General features: G+C 51.7%; 1 protein-coding gene across 2 annotated transcripts in view; it reads left to right on the top strand.

The window, feature by feature from the left end:
- The window catches only part of DGKG (diacylglycerol kinase gamma), a 141,922-nt gene that overhangs the window by 31,942 nt on the left and 96,471 nt on the right, over positions 1-13,509 (top strand). For both annotated transcript variants that reach the window (XM_073360314.2, XM_073360312.2), the window contains 5 exons: positions 987-1,007; positions 3,127-3,292; positions 5,019-5,081; positions 6,885-7,142; positions 8,249-8,419. In XM_073360314.2, the coding sequence (XP_073216415.1) occupies positions 987-1,007; positions 3,127-3,292; positions 5,019-5,081; positions 6,885-7,142; positions 8,249-8,419 (679 nt within the window). The remainder of the gene's footprint in view (positions 1-986; positions 1,008-3,126; positions 3,293-5,018; positions 5,082-6,884; positions 7,143-8,248; positions 8,420-13,509) is intronic.

Below are 13,509 nucleotides of genomic sequence, written 5' to 3'. Positions count from 1 at the left end.
GCTGGCAGATGTTTTCCCTTTCCCTCCCTCCCTCTTCCAAGCTGTTGTTACCCCAGCCCATCACTGCTTCGGCTCATCCACCCACCATGCCAGCCGACTGTTTTCTCATCTGTCCACTTCGTCTTCTGACTTCTCCTCATGGCTCCCTGCTCCTCTCATTACCGCTGCTTTCCCCCTTGCTCCTTCCCCTCTGCCCTTCCTCCCTTCATTCTGTCTCTCCCCTTCACCTTCTGACATTCTACCCCATCCTGCAGTCACCACCTGCAATTATCCCTGGTGCTTGGCCTGTAGCCTCACTACTGAGTGCTGGGCCTGGCACTCTCTTCCACATCTGGGTGTTGGGCAGGTCAATGCCTGCTATGCCCAAAACTACTCCAAAGTTCTGCAGGAGCGAGGCAGCTGCCAACACATGACTGGGAGCTCCAGCCTGCTAGGCCGTTCCACCCCACCACACTGAGGCAGTGTAGTGTAAAGCACAGGGTTGGGGTAGGGGTTCCTTGGGAATAGCAGCAGAACCACCAACTGGTTACTTTTGTAGTTTAACTCTTTAAAGGCCTCTCTTTCCCACTTCCCAGCATCACCAACCTCAAACAGTCACAAAGCGTAAGCCAGATCCCGGAAAATCATGAGATTAGCTTAAGAGTCATGCGATTTTTAAAACGAACATTGGATTCTTTTTATTTTCCTCCCAGCTTTCGCGCTTTTAGGGCACACTCGGGTCATATGTTCAAGCTTTTCTCTGCAGTGGTGAGGACTGGAAACTTCCCTTGCTTATAAATGAAAGCTAAGATTCTCCTGCAGTCTCTTGACTCCGGCAGGTGGGGCTTTCAGAAAAACCCCACATAGCCTGAGACTTGCAAAGTAAGGTGGCAACGCTGTTCCCTGCACAGCATGTCTCTGGGCGTACGCTAGCACTGCCAGGGATCCTGCCCTCCTGCCGCTCGCTAAACTCTCCTCTCTGTTTTCTCTGCTCTCATCTGCTGCAGAAGCAAGATACCCTGAACCAAGTAAGAGACCTGCCTTCTCCCCGTGGTGGGTGGCTGTGGTTAGGCTATTAGCTTCGGCTTTGCATGCTGGCTTCCGCACACTCAGCTAGGAGTCCCAACAGGGTAGCCATCACCCAGCTGCGCACCTGTGGCCAGCAGGTCCCCACTAGTTTTCCCCTTTAGCGATGGGAGGTGGCGAGGGGTGCACCTGACAGGTATCTCTCCCACTGCCAGAAGACCTCTGCAACGACGACAGACAGCTGCGGCCTTTCCCAGGAGGGAAGTTTGATATTTCCCTGCCAGGCCAGAGATGGGTCTGGGTACCCCTCCACACTACCTAGCGTGGGTATAGTCCCATCTTGATGGGCCAGGGAATCCCATCATATAGCTCTGTCCATAGTGTTCTGCAGAGCCAACATTAGCCCTTGCGCCACAGTGTCAAGTGATATCGTGGATGTGCCGAAATCACTGAATATTGGACAAGCCCCTTAACTTTCCAAAACTATCCATGGAAATGGCTGTGATTGCACGTCACTCTGGCAGAAGCTATCGGCTCTGCCGCCCAAGTGCACAGAGGTGTCCAGGCCTCAGTGCCACAGGCACATTGCTGTGAAATGTTAGGCTGAAGGTCTGTGTGGGTAATGAATGCCTGTGTAGCTCAATTCAGAACGCTCAGTTCGAGCAGTGCTGGGGCTGAGATGTGCCATGCACAGAGGCAGGGGACTTGAGGGTTTGATTTAAAAAGCGAAGTGGCGTGGCCTGCAGTCGGGGGATGGTCGCCGCAGGTGGACTGAGCTAGCTGAGAGCAGTAAAGTTGCAGCAGCATGGACCCCAGACTCTGACCAGCCTGTGCTGCAGTGCGGTCACTGCTCTCGGGACGCGAGCTAGCTCCATCAAAGCTCACTGCCCTCTCCCCGCATGCTGCACTAAGACCCCATGGAGACATGCTGGATGGGGACCCACCACACCTCTCCCCACGTAGCCTCTCCAAGAGCTCTCCTGGGGGCTGAGAACAGGGGGGAGAAACGTCAGCTCCTGCAGTAGATTTTGTGGGAAGTAGTAAGTGCCCTGCCCCTCCGTAGAGCCCTGTTCAGCTCAGTGCTGTGTGCAATGGCAGCGCGGGAGAATGGCACCACGACAGGCAGAGTCCGCATGGACAAGAGCAGGGCATGGCTCCCCTTGGCATCTCCATCCGTGCCATCAGCTCTCCACTGGCACCGCCAGCGCGGGTACCAGTCAGATCCAGCCATGCTGCGGGCAGGTGATGGGCTCGTGTCCACCAGGAGCTGAGAGGAAGGGGGCAGTTAGCATTCACTCCCTTTCACTGGTGTCAGCATCCAGCCCCAAGAGGGCTTGTGAGAAGAGGGAGCCTGGCAGCTTCCCAACATATGCTCACATTTCTCCAGTGCAGCTAATGAAAGGGAAGTCTCCTGGGCTTGGTGACCTGCTTCCTGCTGTGGCCAAGGAGCTATGCAACACCTCCTCTCTGGGCCGGTAGAGAGCAGGGATCATCTCCCAGTGCCCCAGCATGGAAAGGGCAGCCGGGAATACGTCTGCATGGTCAGGAGGAGGGAGCTCAGGCAGAGTTGCGCTAGCTGGGAGGGAAGGGAAGGGTGGCATGAAGCCATTTCCCCTTTCCAGTCCCTGTAGTGTAGCCTAGCAGAGAGGCTCCTGGCTGGCTGGCATGTGAGCTGTCGTGCCCATGGAGGGCCTGGCCTCAGCGCTTTCAGGGCAGGAGTCTGGGTGTGGAGGAGTTAAAGCAGTCACACCTGATGGCAGGTTAAATTCTGGCAGGGGTTGGGGGAAGTACCTCCCACAAACCAAGCTCCATCCACAAGACCCCGCTCACAATCCTGTAGATGTTCAAAATGGGATTGTGCATGTTCCAGCAGGCTTGTGGGGCATGGCTTCCCCAAGGGCTCCCCAAGCAGCTCCCAGTTTCCTACGCCTCTGGTGCAGACACTGGCAATGGCTGGAAAACCCTTCTGCCCTTTCCCGTCAGCATCTCAGAAAGAGCCCTGCCTGGCACATACTGTGGGAAGCAAACCGTCCTGTGGAAACCATGGTTTGGAGCAGAGCGCAGGCAGCTCTATGGGTGGGCAGGGCATTTCTAACAGCATCCTGTGTTTCCCCTCCGTAGCCCATTGACTACGAGGGGTTTCGGCTCTTCATGAAGACATACCTGGAGGTGGATATTCCTGAGGAGCTTTGCCAGCACCTCTTCATGTCCTTCAAACGCAAGATCTGCCAGTATTCCCCGGAGTCTCGGCAACAAGGTTCCAGCATCTCACAGCTCAACATCCTGGGTAAGCAACATCTGGCCTGCTCCTGCTCTCCTGTCTGCTCTGCACGCCAGCAGCCGACATGGGGCACGGGCAACTCATGACATGGTGTTAGGTTAGAGATGGAAGTCAACATCCTTTACTGGGTGGCATCCACTGGCCTGTGATAGCGGGGCTCAGAGTAGATGATCTAATGGTCCCTCTAGCCTTACACTCTAGGAATCTTGTGTATTGGAAGCATCAGGGTATCTGTTCTTCACAGCAGTTCTTTTTCACCCCTCTTTAATACTTCAGTAACATACCCAAATGGCTGCCCTTACGTGGCCACGTGCATCACAGGCTGCTGGGAAGAGGTTCACTCCCAGTGGCTGGAAGGGACCCACAAGTTGCTTAGGTCTCCAGTTTGCCTGACTGTAAATAGTTAGAATCTGCTGAAGAAGAGCCAGTTCCAATGACCTCCCGCCCCGCGAACAGAACTGTGCAGCTGGCACACCTATGGTCTGGGCAGCCTCAGTGTGTCTCTGTGCTGCGCCCACAGCCAGCGTGCCGCGGCCCTCCTGCCTACACTGAGGTTCCGCATTGCTGTAGTATGTAAGCAGCTTCCGCGTACAGTGGAGGGGCAAAGCGAGAGCCTTGGTGAGCATCGTGGAGTCTCTGGTTCTCCTCCTTTTTCAGGGTATGGAAAGCTCTTTCCCTTGGGTATGGTTGGGTGTGCTGATGTTGTGAATGTCAGACTGTTGACAGTGGAAAGGCTTCCTCAGAGAAGAGAGTGTTGCAGTGTTTCCTAAAGATCGTCAGACTCTGGCCTGGCCTGGCCTCCCCTCCTCTGGGAGATTGTTCTGTAGCCAGGTCCCTGTGGCAAAGAATGCTTTATCCCTAGCTCTTGTGCACTTCTCCCTGAGCTTTGGGACTGTGTTGTCCCAGAAGAGTGCAGCTGTGGTGGTGGTCTATACGTGAAAACATGGTCTCTGCTGTAGCTGGCACCTGATCTAGGATGAGGACCAGGGAGCAGAGTGGAGGGACTGGAGCACAGGATTTAAGTGCTCACAGTGGCCTCCATCATGGGGAGGCCGGGCCAAGGTATGTCAGCTGGAGCTGCAGCATTGTTTCCCCATTCAGCCTCAGAGACATGGACAGTGACTGCAGACACCATATGCCCCAGTAACCAGCATTCATCCCACAGATTAAGATAGTGTGGCCCTCTCAGGACTGGGGTAGGTGGGTGCAGCATTTGCCATTGTGCAGCCCAGGGTAGTGGCTCTGGGTGCCAGTATGTGCCGTGTATCCACACCTGCCCAGTGGGATTGGCTAGTGCAATGTGATATTAACAAGGGGAAGTACCTCGCTCCCAGAAGTGGGTAGTGCCCCCTAGGGCTCCGGAGGAGATAGGCAGGCAGAGGGAATGCAGCATGGTCCTATCACAGCTCCTCAGGTGGGAACATCTGACTCCCAGTGCCAAATTATTATGCTAATTTTATGTCTGTAAAGTTAATATCTACCGTAATTAATAGAGTATCCTCCACCCAACACCAGTGTGCGCATGTGGCTCTGAAGGAATACGCAGATCCGTGATGAGGTGGCCATGGTCGAAGTATTTGTCACTAAATGCTTTGCTTCCTTGACTTTTTCCCCAGGAAGGGGAGGTTGGATAAAAGATGGGGGTGTGGACTACTGCACTATTTCTCATAGAGCTCCAATGAATTCAGATACATTCAGTGTATTTATTCTTTTGCTTCTCTTACATGCTCAGAGCCAAAATCTATTGATGCGGGCATCTCCATCCAGACTGAAGTGGCCTGTGCCCCCGTCACAGGTACCCACTGTGTTTGTGACTCATGGCATGATATATGGAATCTCAGCCCAACTAAAATGGGAGGGAAAGCAATCAACTGACAGATACAAACCAACAAGTTTCCACCCAGCCCGAGTTCCAGCTTTGTCTCCCTTGTTCACCAAGGACCGACACCTGGCCATCCCCCCTCCGCCCCCCCGTGCCAGTGGCTGGCCTGGAAGGGTTGGCATCCAGGGTTTTGTATGTCTGTGTTGGTATGTAGTGCAGGGAAATGGATTACTCAAGTCAGTTGAGTGCAGAAGAAGAAGGTGAGTGTTATTTTTTAACCTGGCCAGGTCCTTTCGCAACTGCAGTCAGCACAACAAAGGGTGCTGATCTGTTTCAAGTGCCCACTAGGCAGCAACAGGTCTGGAATGGATTGTTAAATCTCATATGCAGGGAGCTCCATAGAGATGGGGGCCTGGAGCGCCAAGAAACACCTGCAGGTGGGGCCCAGAGGTCCAAGGAATCCTCTGACCTGTGCTGGGACTAATGTGAAAAGCTGGTTTAGAAAGGAGATGGAATTTCATCACCCCAGTGACTCCTTCTGGCCAATTAATAGCACATCAGAGAGAACCCAGCTCAAAGGCCGGGGAAAGCAGCGGCAGTGTGGACACTTTTATGTGTGGAATCAGGGCCCAGTTGGCAAGGCCAGGCTGAATATCCCCCAGGCAGTGATTCCCAGGTGTCTAACCAGCTAGAACCAACTGTCTAGGTTCCAGCTACCTAGGGACACGAGAATCTGTCTGTAGGTTTAAGTGTCCTCTAGAGTGTAAGGGAGCATTATTTCCCTGGTGGTGGTTGTAGGGGTCTATGGGATAGCATGGGGGATGGCATTCTCTGTTATTTAGCCCCCTGGATTTTCCTGTTACAGTCTGTAGGACTTTTCCATGGTGGCCTTTCATCGCCAGCCTAGCTGCTTCTCATGTTCTCTGTGCACAGCTCCCCCTCCCATAGTGCCTATTCTCTGCTCCCCCAGCAGCACAGAGCCCCATCGGTCTTGCCCCTTTCCCTCCCCGAAGAACCCTCAGGTAAGTGGAGAGAGAGGCGGAACGGGGACGCCTCAGGAGACCAGCCTGGAAAACTCAGGCTGGGAAGCTGGTGGATCAGCCAGCGTCCCGGAAGCATGTGGTGGGCAGCTGCTCAGAGCTGCTCTGCGCCCAGCTCTGCTCCGGCTCCTGGAGTCAGGGGTATGTGTGAGAGGGGCAGCGCAGAGAGCCAGGGGCATGCCCTGGAGAGAGGAGCCTGCCCTTGGTGGCCAGAAAGGGATCAGCAAACTGAGGGATGTGAGGCAGCCCTCATCAGTGGGAGCCCCAGGGCGAAGGCCAGAGCAGCGGGAGGTGAGGGGGAGGGGAGATTCCCAGGGGTTGTTTTTCAGATCACCCAGGGAGATTCCATGGAACCTCTAGAACTGTCTGTCCCTCGGTCAAGTGGGATGACCCCTGGGGAGGGGGCAGAGCTCCAGATCCCTCACAAATGGAGGGAGTGAAGAGTCCAGATGCTGCTACCCTTGGGAGATCCCAGGGGATGAACCACAGCCCTGTTTGCGATTTCACACTGGCCTGGGGACTGGCTTATGACTCCAGGGCAAGTGTGTGTGCTACACAGCCTAGGTGTGTTGCCCCAGGAGTGGCTTCCCCAGATGGGTTCTCCAAACCTGGTGCTGTCCAAGCCCCAGCAGGACTCTGGGCTCCTTTGGTTCAGCCCGGAGCCACCTTTAGGGACAGTCGGGTGGGTTTGGGGCATTGATGTCATACTTTCCACGTTCCTGTGTTTGACTTTCAGGGATCAATGGGAAAACTCTCTTAAGTGCCCTGGGAAGACACACTCCTGACTCCAGGAGCTCCCCCTCTAGCCTGGCAGACCAGCAGTCCGCTTCTCTGACCCCTGCACTTCTAGCCAACACCAGTGCCCTTGGGAACGCCTCTCCCAACTGGTCCAGGTCCTCTTCTCAGAAATCCACTGCCGGCACCCCCTCTGCTCACAACTCATCAGGCTCCTCGAAGATTTCCGCTGGGGCTGTGCTCAGCCCTCAGTCCCCAGGTGAGCTTTGCTGCAGGCCTCTGGCTCAGCCTGCAGGCTCCTTGGCTTTGCCTGGCCTCTCATAGGGATAAGCTGACAAAAGCCAGAGCTTTCTTCCCTCATCTTCCTGCCTAGAGAGGAAATGCAGATAATGGGACCAATCTGGCCACAAAGCCAGCTCTGTGCTTCCAGCAGAGCTCAGGGTCTGTACCAGTTCTCTCGGCTGCTGGGAGAAATGGGGACATTGACTCTGGGACTCTTAATTTGTGGGAGAGTGTCTCAGAATCAAACCATTGCACAGGGGAGCGATGGATGTTTGGAAGCTGGGTTCTGTGAGGCAATAGATCTCTCCTGGGGATGTTCTCTGGGTGGGGATTTGATCCTCTGAATGCTGAGCCAAGTGAGTTATGGATGATGCGCAGTCTGTCTGATCCCAGCAGGAGCAGCAGTTCTATAGCAGCGGGGCCAGTGCATCTTAGCACCTTTGCTTGTGACTTGAGCCATAAGTCTCCAAGCCCACGGAGACGCCATCCGTCAATGTCTTAATTACATAGCAGCAGTGGTCACAGAGGCCGACGGGGTGGTAAAAAAACTCTGTCCTGAGTTCCACAAGGAAGAGGAGGGCAGGAAATATCCCCAGCTCCAACAATCTGTGCAGGGCCAGGCCCTGCTGGGCTGCATGTTGAGAGTGTCCGATCTGAGCCCTGGCAAGCCAATGAGCTGCCTCTCTCCCTTTTATTTTAATTTCCTCCATTAACTCTGGAGTGTGGTGCAGAGAAGAGCATGTGGTTCAGGGACCAGCATGTCCTGTACAGCCCAGCCCTTGGCCTCTGTGAAGCCTGCCAGAAGGTCGGTCTTTCATCCACGGGTCATCGATCCTCTAGTAGCTGAGAGTCATGCCAGCCAACAGCTGTCTGATGGTCTCTGTGAAATGAATTGGCATCGTGGAAGCACAAAAATACCACAAGATGGGATGTTTTTATACATTCTGTTCATATTCTCTCAGTCCTACCCATGGAACTGAGCACAAAACGCCTTGGCGAGGGGTCAGGTCATGTGGGAAAGACCGGGAAGGGTGGAGTTGGCATTTTTGGGGTGGCCTTGCATTTTCTCCTCTCCTCCCACAGGCTCACGAAGCCTGGAGAAGAGGTTACCGTTCAGTCTGCGCAAGACCCACAACTCCCTGAAAGCGGCCAATCAGCACCTGCCAGCCCTCGTGTCTCAGGTAGCCTACCTGAAGGACATCGTCTGCTACCTGTCGCTGCTGGAAAGGGGCCGGGCTGAGGACAAGCTGGAGTGTAAGTGCTGGTGGACACGGAGAACACGTGAGCCCAAAGTACCAGAGACGTGGCTCCGGGAGACTTGTTTAAAGGTGGGGCTGGGTGGGGAGAGCTGGGAGGACTGATTCAGAAAGGCTGTTCTGTATGGGTCACTGGGAGAAGGGAGAAAAGACTGTGAGGGCGGGGAGAGTCTTGTGTTCCCAGCTGGCCCACCCACTTCGTGTGACCCTAGCAAAGTACCTGACTTTGCTGTAACCTGGACTAAGGCAAAATGCATCTGAGATGAGCTTTTCTGGAGCAATAGCAATATTTAAAAGAGAAAACAGCGGAAACTTCAGTGTTTGCCATAGTTCTCCTGTCACTCGTATGTCTGTTTCTGTCAATGATGCAATCAGTGTAGTTGTAGCCATGTCAGTCCCAGGATGTTAGAGAGACAAGGTGGGGAAGGTCATATCTGTGATTGGGCCAACATCTGCTGGTGAGAGAAATGAGCTCGCTAGCTTACAGAGACTCCTGTCCCCAGTGAAGCACTGTGTTGTGATGGACTTATTAGAGTGGTTGCACACCACTGCCCTGTACTGGATGGAATCAGGATTGCATTACTGTCACAGGCTAACGGCTGAATCAGGCCTTGTCTACATGGGAAAATTTTACCAGTTATACTCGCATAGTTATAACCCACCATGTGGACACTCCTATTCCAATAGAAATGTGGCTTCATTTGGTTTAGCTTAAGCCTCCTTCCCAAGAGACACAAGCTAAACTAAGATAGACTAAAGCCTCTCTTATACCAGTATGAGCATATCCACATAGGCAGTTATAACTTAATGGGTTCAAATTCACACCCTAATTTGTGATGATAAACCTGTCCATGCAGACAAGGCCTTGGTTTCCCTCAAGAGGCGGGGGTCTGTGTTGTTTACAGCTGGAGAATCTGAGTTGCTATGTTGTCCCAAGAGGCCATGGTGTGTGTGGGCCAGTGACAAGGATGACGGTCGATGTGATCTCAGATGTTTGACTCCATGAAAGGAAAACTCCAGATTATGACAGTAAAGAGCAAATGGCTTTGCTGATTTCAGGGAAGTGCTTCAGTCCAGAATACTCTCTCATTTTTAGTTTTTTTAAAGGCAGTTTGGGTTTGACTTGCATATGAAGAGCAAGGCCCTATGACAGTCCCTGATTAATGGTGTGTCTTTGATTTCTGCCCCCCTTTGCTTCCCAGCTCTTTCAGACCAGTATTCTAATCCTCCAGAGCATCACTGCTCCCATGCCTCACCTCCCCACCAGAGTGGGTGAAATTTTTCCAATTTTGATGAAATTTTAAAAAGCAGCAAACTCCTCCACCCATGCCCCTGTTCTTCATCCCACTGCACTCAGCCCTCAAAGCCACCTCTCTTCTGGGGAAACAGTCTGACCTGGGACCTCTATTCTGAAGAGGCAGCAAATGGAGACAGAGATAAGAGGCACACCATTCTCCAAGGGACAGTGCAGGTTCAAATCTGCAGATATCTGCTTCATATTCACAGATGCAGACGTCTGTGGACCATGTCTGCAGATTGCGGATCAGATTTGGATATAAATGTTTTATCTGTGCAGGGCTCTAGTTTTCTGTCTCCATTTAAATCTTGGGCTTTGCCTGGCAATGAAAGAAAGAAATGCTGGATTAGCTAGACATATCCATGTTTCCCCAGTTTGTTTTTTAGCAGCTGGGACTTCACCAATGGCAGTGCTAAATGGAACTGGTTGGGACTTTTCCTTCAGAATAATTTTGTGATTGAAAATACAGTTTCAATCCAATTGAAACTATTTCAGTTTGTTAAACTGACCTGAAATTAAATGTTTTGGGTTAGTTCAGCATTGACTATGGTGGCTCAATGCTTTGTAGGAGTTGTAGTTCATGGCTGGGCTCCTTCACTGGACTACATCTCCCATGATGCACTGTAATCTCTCATCTGACTGAGCTGCATGGTCCATGATGAAAGTCCCATGTCTACAGGTGCATCATGGGAGATGTACTCCAACTAGGGAGTCCAGCCCATAAGGGAGAATGGGGGCAAGAGGCACCTGAACTACAATTCCCATAAGGCATTGTGGCAGTCTGGGCAGACACAGTTTGATACCAAACTGACTTGAAATGATGCCAGTTTCAAATTTTTGAATTTTTTTGGAATTTACACTTTGCACGGCAGCTCTCAGGTCCTCAAACCCATTGGGCCCAACAGCCAAAGTGCCTTAAATGTTCACCTTTGAGTCATGGTACACCAGGCACCAGTGGCATAGCTAGGAATGGAAATTTGAGTGGGCCCTGACTTTTGGGTGAGTGGGCAATGACAGACAGTGCTAACTCAGCTTATCCTCTGACACCGTGCCCACTCCCTAGCCCAGGTGCCCCCCGCCAGACACAGGGCTGACCCTGCCAAGCTGGGCACGTGCATGGGACGGCTCAGAAAATGGCAAGGCAGAGCTTCCAGAGCGTAGGTTTCTGAAGGGCGGACGCCTAGCTCCGTCCTGGATTTCAGGTGCCCGAGTGACGCCTCCAGACTGCTATGGCAACATTACAGCCCTGCTCAGATTTAGGTGGGCCTGGATGGTAAGTGGGTGGGCCATGCCCCACCCAGATCCACCCATGTCTACGCCCCTGCCTGGCACATTGCCAGGTGCTGAATGAGAGGAAGGATTGGGGCAGGGCAGTGATCGCAGTGGTCTCTCTCAGACACTTCTGCTGAAGCTATTCCCCTTTGTATAAAATACTTGAGTAGTCGTTGGGCCAGAGAGGAGATCAGAGTGGGTAGGGCACTGCCTGGGCTGGGGGGATTGGCACCTGGCCCTCCCACATCCTGGGTGAGTGGCCTAACCACAGAACTAAAGATTACAGGGGAGGCAAGGGGGCTTCCTCCTCCTCTGGCTGTTTTGTGAATGGTGCCCAAGTCCCCTTGCATTGGTGCTGGAACTAGGGGTGCGGCCGCACCCTTGGTTTGAAGTGGTTTCCATCGTTTGCAGGGTTTACAGTTTGGTTCAACAGCTTTCAGCACTCCCACGGTACACAACCCCCCTGTCCTCTTGTGAATCGAGCTTGGGGAAAAAATTGACTGAAACTATTCTGCAAATTTGTGTCAAAATCATGAATGCTTTTGGGCCACCTGAAGCTGCATTTTTCAGCTGATTTTCTGGAAAGCGTCAGCTGGGAGCTCTCTGGGGCAAGGAGGGTTCTGGGTTTCCTCGTCTGTCCAATGACTCGCCCAATGCCGCTCTGGTCCCTGGGCACTGCCACAATATCAGTCATAGCCGTGGGAAAGCCAAACCTCTGGGAGCTCTTTGTTAAACAACATTCATCTTTAATTCCATATACGGTGGCCTCTTCCCTGGCCTGTGCCGTCAATCCAAGTGCTGCTAACCAGCGACGCCCAAAGCTGCTGCTGCCTATAGTAGAGGGAAAGGCTCAGGCTCCTGAAAGTGGTCAGGCTGTGCTTTCTCACACATGTTAACTGGGTTGTGCTGAATTCTAATGGGAACAAGCCCTTGGCTGCTCCGTCCCCCACTATTCCTGGGCACGTGATGCTGAGGGAGGCCGTGTGGGGAGCCTGGGCAGCGCCTGTGTGTGTTCTCTCCTGCCCAGAGGAGCTGGGGTAAGGTCATCCACTCTGCTGTATGAAACGCAGCAGTGCTGCCAGGCTGCATGCTCATAGTCGCTGTGTTTCCCATCGCATCCCCTCCACCCATGCAGGGAATCGCCACATGCTGCTTCTCGCTTCCCAGCAGCCCTTGTATCTTCACCCCTAACGCTGGCTTCTCTCCCTTCTGCACCCGTCCTTCTCATTCTCTTCAGGGCTGCCCTTCGCCCAGCTGTGCATAAGCCCCAGAATATCTCTGTGACTTCCACGTGGTTTACTCTTCCGCAGTGAACGACAACTGGCTTTGGTTTTAAATGGCCAGTTGCTTTGAACAGACTTGAGCACAAACACCGGCCAGTGACTAGCACGGGCCACGTCTTCTGGTTTCGCAAAGGAGCCATTTAATTTTTTTAATGAGTAAATGTTAAAAATAGCCTTAGGAAAATCCATCTCCAGTTTAAAGAAGGGCCATTTTCAAATTACAGGTTCTCCAGATTTTAAAGCCAGTTAGCTAGTTGTTAGTGTAACCTGGCTCTATTGCGGTGAGGCTCTGGTTAGTAAGGCTGTGAGGTGCTAAAAATGTTCACAGCAGACAGAGGAAGAGCTAGGATTAAAACTCCCGGGCTCCCAGCTTGTAACACAGGGTAGCTTCTCCTAGACTAGAGGGTGTATTTATCCAGCTCTCTCCCTCAGAGATGTACATGACATTCTGTCTGCTATGTGGAAAAGCATGTCCCATCGAAAATCTTGAGCTTTTGAAAAATAATTGGACAAAAAGACAAAATTTCACAATTTGTCATGAAACAAATTTCTGGTCAACAGCACCCTTTTGTTTTGAGAAATTTGAAACATTCCTTTCAAGTTTAACCATTTGTAATTTGTTTGCTTTTTAAATATAAAATACATTTCAAAACAAAAAGTCATTTTGAAGTGAAAAATCAAAACTTTTTATACCAAAAATGTCAGCGTGGGAAGTTTTGACATTTTTGAAATGGTTTTAATCCAGTTGTTTTCTGTATGAACTCATGGAAATTATTCCAGTTAGTTGAAATGGTGTTTTCTGATGGGAAACTGCTTTGACAAAAAAATGTCAACCTACCGTAAATACGATCCACATAACGAACGCCAGGCAATGCTAGAAAGTGTCATTTTTCCTTGGGCCTCTCTGTCACTTTTCCAAAGCTGGAGACGTTTTGAAAAGTCACAAAGGAAAGAGTGAATAAATAACCCACTAGCAACATTTATTCTGTCGTCTCCAGGGTAAAAAAAGAGGGAGAAAAAGGAAAGCACCAAATTCCAAAATGTGGACTATGTTTTGATTGTAAAACCAAATGGAAGTGGAAATTTCTGATCAAAGTGAACTGAAACAACAATTGCATTTGTTTTTAAAAACATTCCCTCAGAAAAAAAGCCAAATGAAAAAATTACATTCAGGATTTTTCTTGGGGAAAAAACATGGGGAAAGCTCGACTGCTCAAATATGCACACGCACACTCC

Source organism: Lepidochelys kempii, chromosome 9 (assembly GCF_965140285.1).
Source record: "Lepidochelys kempii isolate rLepKem1 chromosome 9, rLepKem1.hap1, whole genome shotgun sequence".
NCBI classification, from domain to species: domain Eukaryota; kingdom Metazoa; phylum Chordata; order Testudines; family Cheloniidae; genus Lepidochelys; species Lepidochelys kempii.
This window is presented reverse-complemented; position numbering and strand designations above follow the sequence as displayed.